The 16,924-nt window shown below is 40.1% G+C and overlaps 1 protein-coding gene across 3 annotated transcripts in view; it reads right to left on the bottom strand.

Moving 5' to 3' along the window:
* Positions 1-16,924, bottom strand: part of TXNDC11 (thioredoxin domain containing 11) — a 61,833-nt gene that overhangs the window by 38,548 nt on the left and 6,361 nt on the right. The window contains exons 2-4 of one of the 3 annotated variants that reach the window (XM_081299077.1): positions 16,565-16,699; positions 12,984-13,081; positions 8,782-8,911 (exon numbers count right to left, since the gene is read on the bottom strand). In XM_081299077.1, coding sequence (XP_081155203.1) covers positions 8,782-8,911; positions 12,984-13,081; positions 16,565-16,699 — 363 coding nt within the window. Of the gene's footprint in view, positions 1-8,781; positions 8,912-12,983; positions 13,082-16,564; positions 16,782-16,924 lie in introns of those variants that run through there. The other 2 variants (XM_081299075.1, XM_081299076.1) reach the window with 2 other exon arrangements.

Here is a 16,924-nt window from a genome sequence, read left to right as displayed (position 1 = left end):
ACTGAATTTTCAAGTCGTTTGACCAAAGAAATTCACCAAACATTGCAAAGCAAAACAGCCCTATGGGAAAAATTATTTTCACTTTTCATTGCCAAAGAAATGAAGAACACAAGATTCAGTAACTATATGAGATGACTACAAGTATATAAACTGTAAAATACTAGCTATTAAAAACACAAGAAGTTGACAGAGTACAGTAACTTCAATCCCAGCTACTAAGGAGGCTGAGGCAGGAAGACCTTGAGTTCCAGCCCAGTCTGAGCAACTTAGCAAGGTCCTGCCTCAAACAGAAACAAAAGACAGGCAAAGTACATTTTAAGTGCTACGTGACAGATACAACACTGTAGCATTCTGTGTCAAATATATAACACTGGCTTGCTTGAGAATAACCTGAAATTAATACTTCAAAATTATAAAAAAGAGGAAATAAAGTGAAGTAATGGTTAACTGTTTATTTCTATTGCAATTTATTCTTTGGCTTTTGTTTGTTTTACAGTGCTGGGAACTGAAACCAGGACCTTGCACACTCAAGTCAAGTGCTCGACCACCAAGTTACATCCCCTGCCCTGTATTGTAAATTATTATTTAAAAGTTACCAAATTGGGGCTGGGGTTGTGGCTCAGCGGTAGAGAGCTCACCTAGCACATGCAAGGCCCTGGGTTCGATCCTCATCACCACATAAAAACAAATAAAAATAAAGATATTGGGTCCATCTACAACCAACAAAAATTCTAAAAAAAAAGTTATTAAACTGGTCCTGGTTATGTATAAAATAAAATTTTGAAATCCTAACACAACATGAAATTTAAAGCGTTTTCCTGTTTGTTCTCTAAAATTTCAATGTCTCCCCAACAGAACCTATGTCATTTTAAGAAATTCTCACAAAATAGCTACCTATATTTTAGTTTCCCCCACATTTTTAGCTGAAGCTGAAGAAAGGTGAGTTTGAGGAACAAACACATCTTCACCCTGAGACCTTTCTAGGTCTAGGCCTTGGTCTGCTCAGCTGAAATAAACCCATGAGCTGGCTCAAAAGCGACAACTCTAACCCTGTACTCAGTGCATTTGGAGGTGCCTTCCAGAGGAGCTGGGCAAGAATACAGGTCACCTGATACTGGGAACATGACATCAGGATTCAAGCCCCCAGGGTGCAGGGATGTCCCTCTGTCTTCTGATGCTTGCCAGCTGCAGTGCCTCTTAGCAGTCCACTCCAGGATGCCCACATAGCCTCCAGGTGCCCAAGTGCTAGTGTTGCTCTTCCTTCGTTGGTCCGCCAATCAACAGTGTCATCAGGACACACACTGGTGAAAAGATGCCTCTGTGACCGCTTCTTGGGCCCCATTAGTCCCATTCCTTCTCAGGGCTTTGCACTGATTATGCCCATGTTCTAGAGCACTCTAAAATCTCTTCAGGGTTGGGTCCAATCACATAGGCTCCACATTATTTAAGATTTATTCCAATCTTATTTCCTAAAGAGGTCTTGCCTGGCTTCTAAAATAACAGCGTCCTTCCCCTATGTCCCTAAATCATCCTTCTCTACTTCTCCTCACATACTACCTCAAGTTACCCTATGCATTTACTTCCTAGAGTTGCCCTAACAAATTACTACAAACTGGTGGTTCAAAACCACAGAAATTATTCCACAGTTCTAGCAGCTGGAAGTTCAAAATCATGCTCTCCTGGTAAGGGGCAGAGGGTCCTGCCTCGCCTCTTCCAGCAGCTGGTAGCTCCAGGCATTCCTTCCTTGACTTCAATTTCTGCCTTCATCTTCACATGGCCTTTTTCTCTGTGCCTTCTCCTTTTTTGATCAACATACCAGGTTTTGGATTTAGGACCCACCCTAAATCCAGGATGATAACTTTCAAGACCCTATTTCCAAATAAGGTCACATCCTAAAGTTTCACCCAGACGTGAATATTAGAAAGACACTCTTCCGCCTAGGACCCTTGTTTGTTTTCCTGTTTGTAGGGCTGGGGGTGTAGCTTAGTGATACAGTGCTTGCCTGGCACATCTAAGGCCCTGGGTTTGAAATCCTAACACAACATAAAATTTACAGTGTTCTCCTGTTTGTTTGTTGTCTACCTCCATGCTATAACTCCAGCTCCAAGACTGCCTGGCACAGAGCAAACAGACACTTGTTAATGAACAAACAGGAATAAAAAGATAAAAAGACAAAACTCCTCCATCAAGTTCACACCTTAGCAAAAAAACAAGACACAATGAATACTAGACCCAGTTTGTATTTATCTAACTTGACCCAGTTTGTGGTTAATTTCATCCTATGACACACAGTGTATTTACTTAGCACCTGTTATAATGAGGAAGTTGGAAATTGGTTACTTCTAAGAGGCCAGCAAATCCTCATTGACATATTTCTTGTGTAAGTGGACACTGTTTGTAGGACAGCATAAAATTTCAGCAGACGGTACTCACACCCTCTAGTGGTCATGAGAATAATTACCTTACCGTGTTTTTCTCAGCGGCACTTGAAATATTTCTGTACCAATATTAACTCATAGCTAGAAAATGGAAAACTATTTCATTCACAGTGCTATACAACTATGAACTGACAGAAATGGGATCTATTTTCTCAACATTCAGACAAAATTTTACTTACCAGCAGTATGATAAATTCTACTTTTCTCTAAACTGCTCAAGTTTTCAGTCACCTGGTAATTTACCTACCACCCCCACTTCTCTCAAAAAGAGATTCCCATGTGCTTTCTAATCCTACTTACATTTAAAACAATTTGGTTTGCCAAACCACTAAGAACAAATGCACTAATGTAGGATAAATAACCATTACTAATTACAGAAATTCACAAAAAGATTTGGAAAATATTTTGGCTGCAAATACAAGATAAAAGCTCAAAATAATTGGCATTTGGCAAACAGACGATAATGTACAAACTGGATCATTTTGTGCTTTAATTTTTTTTCAAATACTGAAATTAGATAAGCCATAAAACTAGTGACTTTGAAAGCTACATTAACATTACATATTCCTATTCTCTTCCTAATGAACTTAACATTCACCACAATAAAGATGACACTGGGTTCCGTGGGACCATGTTGTCCACGATGATAAACTACTTCTTCCAGTCTGTATCTGAGGCAGGAAAAGCCTGCAAGGAACAGAGTCTGCAGTTGGTGTAACAGCAAGAAGCAGAATTTCCTTACATGGTTTGCAATGAGATGACTTAAAGCTATTCATTTCTCTTTGCAGTATTCCCTGGGAAGTTCACTGCAGTTTTTAAACACACCATGACTTATAAGGTAGATATCACTTTCTTGTGTATCTGGGAATACCAGACTCTACCTAGGCTCAATATTGTGACTTTCATTCATAGACCACCCCCAGTTCTGCAGAATAAATGCTAATGACAGGAAATGGCAAAACTCCTGCTCTAACAGTAAAGTCAAGAATCATGGAGCCATCCTCCATCCTTCATCACTATTTATTCTTAGACCTGTTCATAAGAATAAAGGAAAAGAAAAGCTAACAGCCAAATTAGAAGCCAACACCTTTTAAATACTTCTGTCCTGAAAGAAAAAGTTTCAAAAATGACATAAAATAATAAGAAATATTTAAAATTAAATATGCAATTTTAATCTCTAGATAGACACTGAAGTTTCAACTCATTGACCTTAAACATTACTGGGAGGAAAGAACACGGGACACAAGAAAGAACTGGGGAGCCAGAGACCTGGGCTAGAGCCAGCCTCCCTTCAGGCAAGCACACCTTCTGTGGCTTCCCCTGCTCAGAGGGTCTGCACGTGCTGCAGCTCATGTGTCCACTGGCAGACAAGAAGTAAAAGCCAAAGGGCACTCACCATCATACACCTAACTCAAGATTTTCTTGCCAATAGAACTAAAGCAGAGCAGAATCTACAGGTAAGTGTTTGTAACTTTCAACTTTAATATCTTCCTATGGTGTTTGAGGCAAAATTGATTTTCTAGTAATTGTATCTGAGGTTAGATAAGAGTTATATTTTACAAACATAAAACTACAGTTAATGGGCTGGGGATGTGGCTCAAGCGGTAGTGCGCTCGCCTGGCATGCGTGCGACCCGGGTTCGATCCTCAGCACCACATACCAACAAAGATGTTGTGTCTGCCGAGAACTAAAAAATAAATATTAAAAAATTCTCTCTCTCTCTCTCTCTCTCTCTCTCTCTCTCTGTCTTTAAAAAAAAAAACTACAGTTAATGATTAATAATCTTAGGTAGATTTGAGATATCAAGTCAAATAAAATATTTTTCATTGGTTAAAACTATTCCTCTAAGCCAGGCACAGTGGTGCACGCCTGTGATCCCAGCAGCTCAGGAGGCTGAGGCAGGAGGATCATGAGTTCAAAGTCAGTCTCAGCAATGGCGAGGCCCTAAGCAACTCAGTGAGATCTTGTCTCTAAATAAAATACGAAATAGGGCTGGGGATGTAGCTCACTGACAGAGTGCACCTGAGTTCAATTCCCAGTACCCCCGCCACAAAAAAACCCACTTTAAATAATATCCAATTTAAAATAGGCTTTTGAATGGATTCAACTCTAAGACTTAAAAATTCAAAGCAAGATATAATCACAACATTTGTCAAACCCTTTAACTTATTTATAATTTAATAATCTTTTCTTTTTTTTTTTTTAAGGAGAAAAGAAACAGTTTAAGTAAAAAGTTGAGTATGGGGATAGCTTTACTGATGAGAATCTAACTCACTCCTGGCTCTAGTCCCCCAAAGATAACATTCCAGAATTCTCTAGCCAAGGCACTATTGAGTTTCCATCTTTTTTCTACTGCTACTTGTCTATTACAAGCAGATAAATTTCCAACTATAGACTGTGGGTTTCTGGGTGCTCCAGGAAAGAAGAGGCGGGACACCTCGTCTTAAGGCCTAACAGGGAAACGTAATCACTTAGAGTGGCAGTTTCAACTAGGGCAATTTTGCCTCCCAGGGACATCTGGCAATGTCTGGAGATATTTTTGGATGTCATAACATGGAAAGATGATGATGGTACTAGCATCTAGTGAATGGAAGCCAGGAATGCTAGTAAATATCCTGCAAAGCACAGGACTGCCCCCCTCAGCACTGAATTCTCTGAACCCCATATGTCAACAGTGCCAAGGTTGAGAAACCCTAATACAGCAGGTAACTCCAAAAGTACTATGTATCATCGAGCAGCGCCTCCAAATGTTCCTATGTATTCAACCATCAAAATCACGAAAGATTCCGGACCCCGACTGTCACCTTTCCACTATCTTTACAGAGGTGTGCATGAACTGACGGTTCTTTCTAGGCAGTACAATTTGGTATGTTTCACAAGACAAGTGATTCCACAAATACCACGCTGGGCTTGACTCCCTGATTCTTCCACATGTAACAAGTGTCACCACTTCATCTCCAGGGAGAAGCCCAACAGAAGATGACGCCAACACCATCAAAGCTATGCAAGGCCTGGGAGGAAGCATGCCATCTGCAGGGCAAACTGAAGCCTCTGCAGTGGGTTCCATCATCGCAGCACCCACGGCTCCTGTTGTAAAGGTGGTCTGACCTGTTTTACATAACCAACCAAGTGGGCTGCCAAAACCCCACCACAAGTGACATCATCAGCACAATACTGGGACTGAGGGAAGGAACTCCTGTGATAGCAGGAAGCAGGACCTGTAAAAGCGCTGCTGAATAGCAAATTCAGAGGGTGCAAAGGCTACAGCTCAGGGTTGCCTGTCTGCTCAGTCACAAATGTGCACTGTTTCTCTCCTACATATGCTGCTAGAAAGAACACTAGAAACACTGAGATAATAAGTAAAAAGGGGTTAAAACCGGCTGGGGTTGTGGCTCAGTGGTGGAGCACTTGCCTAGTATGTGCAACACACTGGGTTCGATTCTCAGCACCACATATAAATAAATACAATAAAGATCCATCAACATCTAAAAAAATTTTTTTGAATGATATATGTTGTAGATTTCAAGGTCATTGACTCAAAAGTACTTCCCTAGCTAGGTGTATGGTAGCACACACCTACAGGCCCAGCTACTTGGAGGCTGAGGCAAGATTGCTTAAGCCCAGGAGTTCAGGTCCTGTCTGAGAAACATAGGGAGGCCTCCATCTCAGAAACAAAATAACTTTCCAAACAGAAGCTTAGGAAATTTTTGTATCTTTCCAGCCTCTAAAATTCACGAAGCCACGAAAGTCAGTGAGGATTACCTAAATCAACCCAAACCCTTACTTTAGAGATAAGAAATTTACATGAAGCTCATAAATTAAACTTGCTAAGGTCAGGGTTAAAACCCAGCTCTCTAGAATTCTAGTCAAGCTCTTCTCCTTACCACATCACCTCTGCCAAGAACTGAAGCAGAAAAACTGGCTGAGAGCTCTCTAGAGGTACAAATCTCTGACAGAGATGAAAATAGTTATGAAGATGCTCTCAGTCTTTTGGGGAAAGCTAACAATGCTGTATGATAACTCTTGCTGTTATACAGCTCCTCTCCTTTTTCTCTTTCCTTTTCAGAAGGGCTTGAATGAAAATTTAAAGCGGTGGTGGGGCGGGGTACTTAGGGCCAGGCACGATGATGCACATCCACAATACCACCAACTCAGGAGGCTGAGGCAGAAAGACTTCAGGCTGCAGAGGAGCCTGGGCAGGTTAGCAAGACCCTGTTTCAAAATAAACAAAAAGGGCTGGGGATGTAGCCCAAGGGTCAAACATCCCTGTGTCCTATCCCTACATCCACTACCAGAAACAAACAACAACAAAACACTAAAATAGCATGCTTGAGGCCCTGGTCAATTCCCAGCAACAAACACATGCATGCAAAAAATAAAAAATAAAATGAAACCAAGGGTGCAGCTGGGTTGTGGCTCAGTGGTAGCGTGCTCGCCTAGCATGCTTGAGGCACTGAGTTCAATCCTCAGCACCACATAAATGTAAAATAAAGACAGTGTGTCCATTTAAAACTAAAATAAATATTTTCTTAAAAAAACCAACCAATAGAGCATGAATGAAGGATGATATGTCAGCCCTGCAAGGTCATTTTTGTCATCTGCGTTACAGAACAATTTTTTTCCTTTTTATAACATGGAAAACTCCAGTAAGTATCATCACATTTATGTTTCTCTTAATAATCCTAATATCCAGGATGTTTTCTGTGATATCATTTTTACTGAGACGATACCCTGAGTATTTTCTATGTCTTACTTGGTTTACTTCTGTCTTACAGTGGAGAAAATGAAGACTTAAAGAGGGTAAGCAGCTTGTGGCCACACAGCCATAAATGATGGAGATGGGCTTTAAGTCAGTCTGACTCATGGCTTTTCACCACTTTGCTGTGCCACCCCCAGTTGTACCTGAAGTCTTAAAAGAAATCTTAAGAAAACCCTGGCCCAGGCCCTGATGCCGAGGAGGTGAGAAACCAGCCTCAAATCTCAAACCCAGTTAGTCCTATCATGGGCCTATGACCCAGCACAGGAAGAGAAACCGGAGAGGTCCATCCCTCATTCACATGAGATTAAGGAACATTTATTCTGCTGTACATCCAAGATCTCCAAGCTGAATGACTGGACATTAAACAAAGTTGCTTGGGGAATCTGCTAATAGTTAACACGTAAATAGAGTTTCTAAGATGAAAGAAACCATTTACAAATGATGAACTGGTGGAAAAAAATCACCTCCAATCTATATGAAATATACCTAGTGTAACTCAGTCACAGTCAGTCAGGGAGGTCTAGGGCTGGGGACACGGCTCAGCTGGCAGAGGCTTCCCTGGCACGCACAAAGCCCTGGGTTCAATCCCCAGCACCACACACACACACAAAAAAGTCAGGCCTAGATTCATGTGGATTTTCACCCTATGGTATATTCATGGTCGTGACATTGATGCGCCCAAGCATCACTTACTTGTTGTGTCCAAGTATGACCTTATACATGTCCCCATGAAGGATTTTGTGGAGCTAATTTTATAATTTTTTAGATTATTTTAATAATCTCAATACTGGCCTTTCAATAAATTATCCTGAATGTGCATGAAATGTCTTATAAAAATAATTTATCAGGGTTAAAGATGGCAATGAGGAAGCAGGAGAGAAGCCACGCTAAAAAACTGGGAAATTTTCCATAAATAAGAGCTTGAAATAGTTACACAATTAATAAAATAACATATATTTCCACTAAAAAAAAACAACAACAAACTACAACAAGAAAAGTGAGGTATTTCTGCAATACTGCAAAGCATCAAATGACATTCTTAGAAATTGACAACCACAATAAATTGTAAGTTAACTCTCATGTACTTTAACTATAAGACAAGGTGAAAGTTTGTTGAAAATTCCCAAACAAAACACAGAATTTCGCAAGCTTTCTATTCCCTTTAAACTCATTTGATCAAACCATCATTATGGTAAGTCATCTCAAAATGCATTTTTTTTTCTGGGTATTGGGAATTAAATCCAGTGATGCTTTACCACTGAGTGATATCCCCAGTCCTTCCTTCCTATCTTTCTTTCTCTCTCTCTACCTATGTATCTATTGTGAAATGGGGTCTAAGTTGCTGAGGCTGGCCTCAAACTTGCGATCCTCCTGCCTCAGCCTCCCAAGTACCTGCAATTACAGTTATGCACCACTGCACCCAACTCAGAAATGCATTTAACTGGGATTTATCTATAAAGTGATCTTTTAACTGCTGCAATTCAGGAGGTATTTTAAAAAAGAAAAAAACACCTTTAAATATGAACAATCCAATATAACTCAGTAAAAGGCCTTGGGAACAGAGGAGATATGAAAGATAGGTACCTCGTAGTTTGAGAGAAAATCTAGTAATTCTGATTGAGATGGGATGTAGAGAAGTGGTTTCATCACCCGGCGGACAAACTTCTCAATGTAAACAGCACTCATGGGGCCTTTGTATTCGATTGGTCCAAAACTAGTACCAAAAAATAAAATAAAATATAAATAAATAAATAAAAAGTAAAAATAATATACCATGCATTAACCCTGCAATGTATAGCTAAAATCATCAATACCACAGGATGAAAATGTCTTGCTTTAGTATCAAACTGTTTCAGGGAAGTAGCCTGCTTTGCTCAGGGGTGCTGGGGCGCTAATTAAGAATGGACAGTTTAAGGAGGGGGAGGTGCAAGCAGTGTGACCTTTCCATGAGCTTCTTTCAATTGCAAACTAAATTCTTTGTAGTGTCTGAAAGAAAAATGAAATCCCACAACATTTCTTTAAAAATAAAAAAAAAAAAACAAGGCTACTGTGGAAACTGGCCACATGCTGAAAGGATTCCAGGATCTTAATTGCACACCTCACTGCACATGGGTAAGGACTTCCACATGTCATTCTGAAATGAGGAAAAGCTAAGCAGCTGGCCCTTGGCCAACAACATTCCTTTAAGTGCCTAAGTATTCCATAGGCACTTAAAGGAAGAATCACTAAATGAAGCTTAAGCCTATCTAAAGCTTTACTAGAACAGGGGAAAAAAGTGGGAGTATAAAGTTAGGGAGCTTGCATAACCCATCTTTCTTCCTTTTCCTCACAGGTGTCCTTTGGGACACAGGAATTTGATTCAGCACTGCTAAGTAATGCCTCCCTAATTCAGTTACGTTCCTAAGCTAGTCAGAATCCGTACAAAAGGCTCTCTCAACCTCACACAACACAAATACAACTGATGGTTGGTGGCAGAGTAGAGAAGGTACGTGAAATGCACCAACTCCATAACTGTTCTTCTCTCTAAACAGCAACTGACACTAAGCCTGTTGTTAACAGCAACAACAGCGCAGTCAGGAATTAAATGCTGTGCTCACGATACATGGTCATAAACATACACACACACACACACACAATGGAACACAACAATTCCTCAGTGTATACTACAGAACATGAGATGGAAAGAATTTCAGTATGAAAAAATAAAAACAGCATTGTACAAGCACAGCTGGGAGAAAAGAGTTAAGAATTCTATCAGTTCAAAACTTACCACAATTAGTTCTGTTTAGAAATCACCACTATCACCACCAACCCCAACAATCATCAACAATTTTTAAAAGAAAAAAATTTTTCTTAAAAATCTGGTAACTTGGGCTGGGGATGTGGCTCAAGCGGTATCGCGCTCGCCTGGCGTGCGTGCGGCCCGGGTTCGATCCTCAGCACCACATACCAACGAAGATGTTGTGCCCGCCGAGAAATAAAAAATAAATATTAAAAAATTCTCTCTCTCTCTCTCTCTCTCCTCTCTCTCTCTTTAAAAAAAAAAATCTGGTAACTTGGGCTGGGGTTGTGGCTCAGTGGTAGAGTGCTTGCCTAGCACGTCTGAGGCACTGGGTTCAATCCTCAGCACCACATAAAAATAAATAAGTAAATCAAAGGTATTGTGTTCATCTACAACTGAAATATATACATATATATATTTTTTTTAAAAAAGCTGGTAACTTATTTTGTTCGGCAAAAAGGAGCCAACAAATCCAGAAATCTCATCTAAGTGAGCCAACAGGCTTTGCTGAGTTTCCTTGGTGTGATATTACAAGGGTCCAACTGACTTACCAAGATTACAAGATTCCAGAATGCAGCATGTGGGCGTGCTTTACCAATACTACAGCCACTGCCACGGGACACGCTGCTGGATGGCTACCAAGCTCTGACAGGGTTGTGAGAACACACCTCCCTGACTTTTTCTGTGACTGGTCTCAATACAAACCAAAAAATCTACTTCCACAAAACAGAAAAGCCTATTAGTTTCTTTAAGTGGCTTCTACAAAATAAGTCATTATAACAAAAAAGAGCAATAGCAGCAACAAAAACACACGAACAGCAGTAGTGTGCTCAGTAATGAGACCCAGGGGGCACATTCACGGGCCTGTTAAACAGAAGAACCTTGGGACTACCGAGAATGCTCCAAGGACCCTTTAGTCAATGGAAACATTTCATGTGTGTGCACATAAAATAGAGATCTTGAGGAGTCTAAGGCAGAAAAGAAATTTTGGGAATTTCTGTGCCTTAGCACTGTTTTAGGGACACAGGCAGTGGAAGTGTTGCCCCAAGCAGTAAGCAGCCTACACTGACACAAACAAATAAAACACCAACAGGCAAAGTTGAGTGACAACTTGGATTCCTCATCTGTAAAGCAAGAGGGTTGGACTAGATACTTCTAAAGTCCTTTCAATCTTTTTACAAAAGCTAAGAAAACAAACAATATAAGATAATACTGTATGCCCATGTTCTCAAAAAGATATCTGTACTCAATTCAAAGGGAATTCTTCCGATTTTAATGCCACATCAAGTTAAGGTCACCTCTGGGCAACCTGCAAGGACTTTCACTCCTGCTAGGCATCTGTGCCTATTTCCAAAGCCAGAGAGTAACACAGGGGCCTCAGGAGGCAAGTTCATCACCATGTGACAGAGAACAGTCTGAGGACCTTCAAGTACAGCTTACACTTACCTTAAAAAAAAAGAAAGAAAGAAAGAAAGAAAGAAAAAAAGAAACCCTGAGACAGTTATCAAGAAAGTATTCTATATTCTATACAATCTGCACCTTAACCTAAAGTAGAGGTAGAATCTCAAATTAGTGAGCAAAAAGCAGGTCGGGGGATCAAAAATGGTCATAATATCCTTAAGCAAAAACTGGCTTATTACTGCAAATATTAAAATTATAAACATTTAATGTCCAAAATAAAATGTGAAGGTGTGGTCAGGTAGAAAAGTATCATTTTGCCCAAATACTACTATCAATTGCTCCTGGAAACAATATTATGTGCCCCCCAACAGTTTATGTTAGAGATATGGAAGTGAATGGAATGGGATAGAGAATCTAGAAATGACTGTCTACTGATGCTTGTGATAAACCATATTGACTTCCGCCCAGGGAGTTCAGAAGGAGGGAAAAGGAAAACCTAAATTGTAAAGACCTTACTAATCAATTCTTTACCCATATGGCCTTCTATAAACTTCAAGCCAATCACACTGAACAAAGACAAACTTCCCATCTTCTGCCTCCAAAATCTTTTGAGTCAGATTCTCAGACATGACTTAATAATACCCACAGCATAGTCTGGGTACCCAAAGCCAAACACCAGTATTTTTGTAGCAAAAATAGGTAGCTTAAGTGGGATAAAGACCACAGGTAGCCCCATCTTACTTTAGGCCAGATGAATGCATCTGGGGACAATATTCAAGAAACTTTAAGTTTTTTAGTCCTTGTGATTTCAGAACTTTGGATATGAAATTGTGAACCAGTAGTAATTTTCTTCCCAATGAAAAAATATGGTAAAATGCACTCTTGACTGTGTGATGCTGCCAGATAAGAAGATGAAGAATCTTATGTATTTTTGCAACATAAAATACTTTTTGGGGATTGAATTCAGTGGCACTTGACCACTGAGCCACATCCCCAGCCCTATATTTTATTTCACTGAGTTGCTTAGTGCCTCACTTTTTCTGAGGCTGGCTTTGAACTTATGATCCTCCTGCCTCAGTCTCCAGTGCTGCTGGGATTACATGTGTGCGCTACTGCGCCCGGCACAAAATACTTTTTGAACACCTGAATATACAGTCATTCAGGGAGCAATTTGTACTTTTAAAACTAATATTGTATACCAAATAATAATAAATAATAATGGGGGGGAGGAAATGTAGCTCAGTGGAAAGCACTTGCCTAGCATGTTCAAGGATCCAGGTTTGATCTTTAGCATTGCAAAAAAAAAAACGAAAATAAAAATAAAATGCTATAATATATATAATGACATAAAAAGATGTTCACAAAAGTGGAAAAAAGCAGTTTAGGAGATAGTATTATTGCCTGATCTCATCTTTACCTTATTAAAAAAGTGGTAGACATGTAGATTTATAGGAGAAAATAAATAAAAACACAGCCATTATACAGAGAGCTTTTAAAATTTGTGTTTATCAATTTTATACAGTAAATATCTAATACTTTTATATAGAAAAAAGTCATTAAGATACTGATAAACAAATTAGAAACACTACTGAAAAGTCCTTACCTCCGATGGTACAGATGTATTACAGGAAAATAAAAGAAGTGTTTCTGTTTCCTGCATTTCCCCTGGTTCCACCAACAGTTAACTGCCACAAACAACACCTGCGGAGCAAAAAAAGGGTTTCAAATGACTATGAATAACAGCTGAGCAGTACCGAGATCTGAAAGATGAAATCAGAAATGGAACCAGTCCTCTCTCACAGAAACAGAAAATACATATTTTTTAAAAATTTGCATAAGGCCTTCAAAGAAGTTCCTAATTTGCCACTAAAATAAAAATGACAGGCTCTTCTCTACAGTGTCAGCTAGGACTTGGAGTCTGACCCAAGAGTTGTTTGTTTCGAATTTTAAAGTGAATGAGTGCCAAGGAGCTTTTTCTAAGCATGAATCTGCTAACTTAGAAAGATATTCTGGGGGCTGGGTATATAGTTCAGATGCACAGCGCCTGCTCAGCATGCTCAAGGCCCTGGGTTCAATCCCCAGCAACACAAAAACAAACAGAAGGATATGCCCTTTGATTGTCAAACTAAGCATCCAAAAATTAAAATGTTACTGTGAATAAAACATCATAAATATCAAAGGATATTTAAAAAACAAATAATCAAAGCTTTAAGCCATGATCTAAAAGGCATTTTTTTGCTACTAAGTAGTAAAAACATGCTCTAACTATATATATTTATGAGTAGATGCTGATGTGTCTAGGGAAAAGTGTCCTCTGACTACAATTTACTTTGAAAGGTGCCAAAAATGAGATGGATTAATGGACTGGAGCAGCTTCTCAACTCTGGCAGTACTGCCATTTGAGGCTGAATGCATGGAGAGTTCTGGGATACCTGCTTTGTGATGACAGATATCCTAAGAACTAGACACCGGGTGGTGCAGGGTAGGGGATATAGCTCAGTTGGTAGAGTGCTTGCCTCGCATTGAACCCAAGGCCTTGGGTTCAATCCCCAGCTTTCCTGTGCTCTACCCACTAGATGCCAGTAGCACTCATTTCTGAAGCAGTGACAACCAAACACCAGACATGGCCAAAAGTCCTGGAGTCAGGGCAGGGGCAATATGGCCAGTAGTTGAGAACCTCTGAATTTGAGGAATGGTTAGATGGGTAATTATATAATAAGATATCGACAGAATTTAGATGGTGGGTACATGTAAAATTCTTTCATGTTTGCTATATGTTTTGAAAATATTCACAATAAATTGTTGAAAAATACAAACTACAAATGAAAAGCCACCTTTGAATGTTTTTATACCTACTATTACAACAACCAACTGCTCAAAACCTAGTGGCAACCCTTCAGAACTCTATTTCTAGGAAAAAAGAAAAATAACAGTGGCTTTATTTGAAGTTTACATCTCCTCTTTTTTTAACTCAAAAGTAGGGCACAATCCACCATTTTGCTAATTTTACTAAGCAATATGGTGCAAAAGATTTTTGCATATTTCTAAAAATAAACCCAGTCCTTTTTTTTCCTCCTAAGCACATGGAGCAAAAACTCTCAATGTGGAAGAAGCTGAAAAAATTTTTTTTGAAAAGAGCTCAGCCAGTCACTATGGGTGGTACTATAACCCTGCTGTGTTGTTTCTGTGCCTCTTTAACAAACTGCTTGGCTCCACTGGAAGCTGTTATTATTCCAATACCATCATTCAGAAGGGCAAATATTCCAGAGCAAAATACCATTAAACTACAGTTCATCTAAAATAAAATACAATCTTCCCTTTTCCTCACGTGGACAATGGGACTGTTGCTCTTTACATTCAGAAAACTGGGGAATCACTGACAAAATGGTCATTTAATTTCTGTTACACACTGCTTGCTTCCTAGTGCTCCGTTAGAATTCCTGTTTCCTCCTGGAGTTATCTGCCAGCTTGCTTAGTACTTGCAGTTCTTAAAGGGGATGGGGAGAAAATAGAAAATAAATTCCATGGGCCCACAGTGAGATCACAAAATGTGGGGCTGGGGATGTGGCTCAAGTGGTAGCGCGCTCGCCTGGCATGCGTGCGGCCCGGGTTCGATCCTCACCACCACAAACAAAGATGTTGTGTTCGCCGAGAACTAAAAAAATAAATAAATATTAAAAAATTCTCTCTCTCTCTCCCCCCCACTCTCTCTTAAAAAAAAAAAAAAAAAAGAGAAGAGATCACAAAATGTGCCCCACTGGTACAAATTAGTGTTATATAAGGAACAGAGAATTATATTAAGTACTACTGGGTACACTTCTCAGGGATATAATGGTTAAAAAGGGTTCACCTGGCAGGTGGAATGCCTAGTCACCATGTATAACACTACTTGTTTCTAAGAAATACCAACTGAGGGGCAGGAGATACAGCTCAGTTGGTAGAGTGCTTGCCCCGCATGCACAAGGCCTTGGGTTCAATCTCCAGCACGACCAGGAAAAAAAAAACAAAAAAACAACTGAAAGTTCCAATGAACTTCTGCAACTCTGCTGCCTGCACAAGTTAACTCAGGTCAGTGGTTCTCAGCAGCAGCCTCCCATGGATCTGTGGGATGCTTTCTGTTTGCTGCTGTGACTGGGGGAAGCTACAGGACATGTGTAAGGTAGGGGACTTAGCAGACATCCTCTAATGCTCAGAACTGCTCTGCACTAGGAAGAGTCATCCGTATCATCCCATAGTTTTCTAAATGCCTGCCAAGCACTGATGTTTGCTACTGTCCAAACCCAGAACTGTTAACTCCCTTTGACACATGACTCCAAGATCTCCTATTTATGTGAGTTCCAAGTGAGGCTGCTGTGCTGAATTTCTCAGGAACACAACTTTTGTACAGACCGAGGACAAAGAGCACGTTGCTGTTCAGAGTCCCCAACACATCATACCTCTATCAGTCTGTATTTATAACTATCACACTCACAGGGGCTCTACATAAAAGTATAGGGACCTGCTTTGCCCAAGCATTTACATACTGAAATACACCATGTTTAGATGTAAATTACTTTTCTTTTTTCCCACCATTTTTGGTTAGTGCACTAGATTATTTTGAAATTACATGTGTAGGGGAGTTTTATAATCTCTGAATTTCTTTCAGGAAAAGGGACAACATAAAATGCCCATTTTCTAGAAGGCAATGGGAACCACTGGGCTTAAAACCACTGATATAACCGAGGACTCATTTGCTTATGTAACCCTCTTACCTGGTCCAAAGTTGGCATTCATTAAACATTTGTTGAACACAGTTCTGGTTCATGCAATAAAAGGTCAGCCCTTGTTATACATAAATCTCTCCTACATAAAACATCTACCTAGCAGTTATCAAATGGCTGTGCAAGACACACATAGAACTAGGCTTTCAGCCCTCTTTTCCTGCAGTACTGAGACCTCACTGCCTGGCATCCTGGGATGAGCGCTGGCCTTATCTCAAGATCCAGAATTTGCTCCACTCTTGCCTCCAACTACAAGCATCACACTCAAATCCTTTGTTCGTTTACAGCAGGCTTTGTAATTGACAAACACTCCAGGAGTTCATCTTGACAAAACTGCCAGATGGGCAGGGTGTCTCCATGGGACACCCTCTCTTACATACAGGATTGATGATCATTAATTTTGGAGGCTGAATGTCAGCATTACCTGGTCTGAAAGCCGGCTTGCTGCGTGCTCGATTTCTGCCCTGGCAGCAATGGACTGGCCACACCACGGGGCATAAAAGAACAGAAGTACCACCTCCGAATCCCGGCGAACATGCTCTGCATAATCCAGTTGCCCCTGGAAGAGGTCAAGGACCAGAGACCTCGAGGAGAAAAAGCTGACAGGAGGCTTTGCTGGTATTATCACATCTTTTGCTCGACTAAAAAAGAGTAAACACAAACAAGATTGCTTATTTATCTTCTTCTTAAAACAGCTTGTGTGGAAGGAGAATGAAGCTTAAAAGAAAAGGCTCCTTTTGAATTAAAAAAAAAATTGGAGTCGTCAAATCACTGTCCTGTAGTA

The sequence above is a fragment of the Spermophilus citellus genome (assembly GCF_964194105.1).
Source record: "Spermophilus citellus genome assembly, chromosome: 6".
Classification (NCBI taxonomy): domain Eukaryota; kingdom Metazoa; phylum Chordata; class Mammalia; order Rodentia; family Sciuridae; genus Spermophilus; species Spermophilus citellus.
This window is presented reverse-complemented; position numbering and strand designations above follow the sequence as displayed.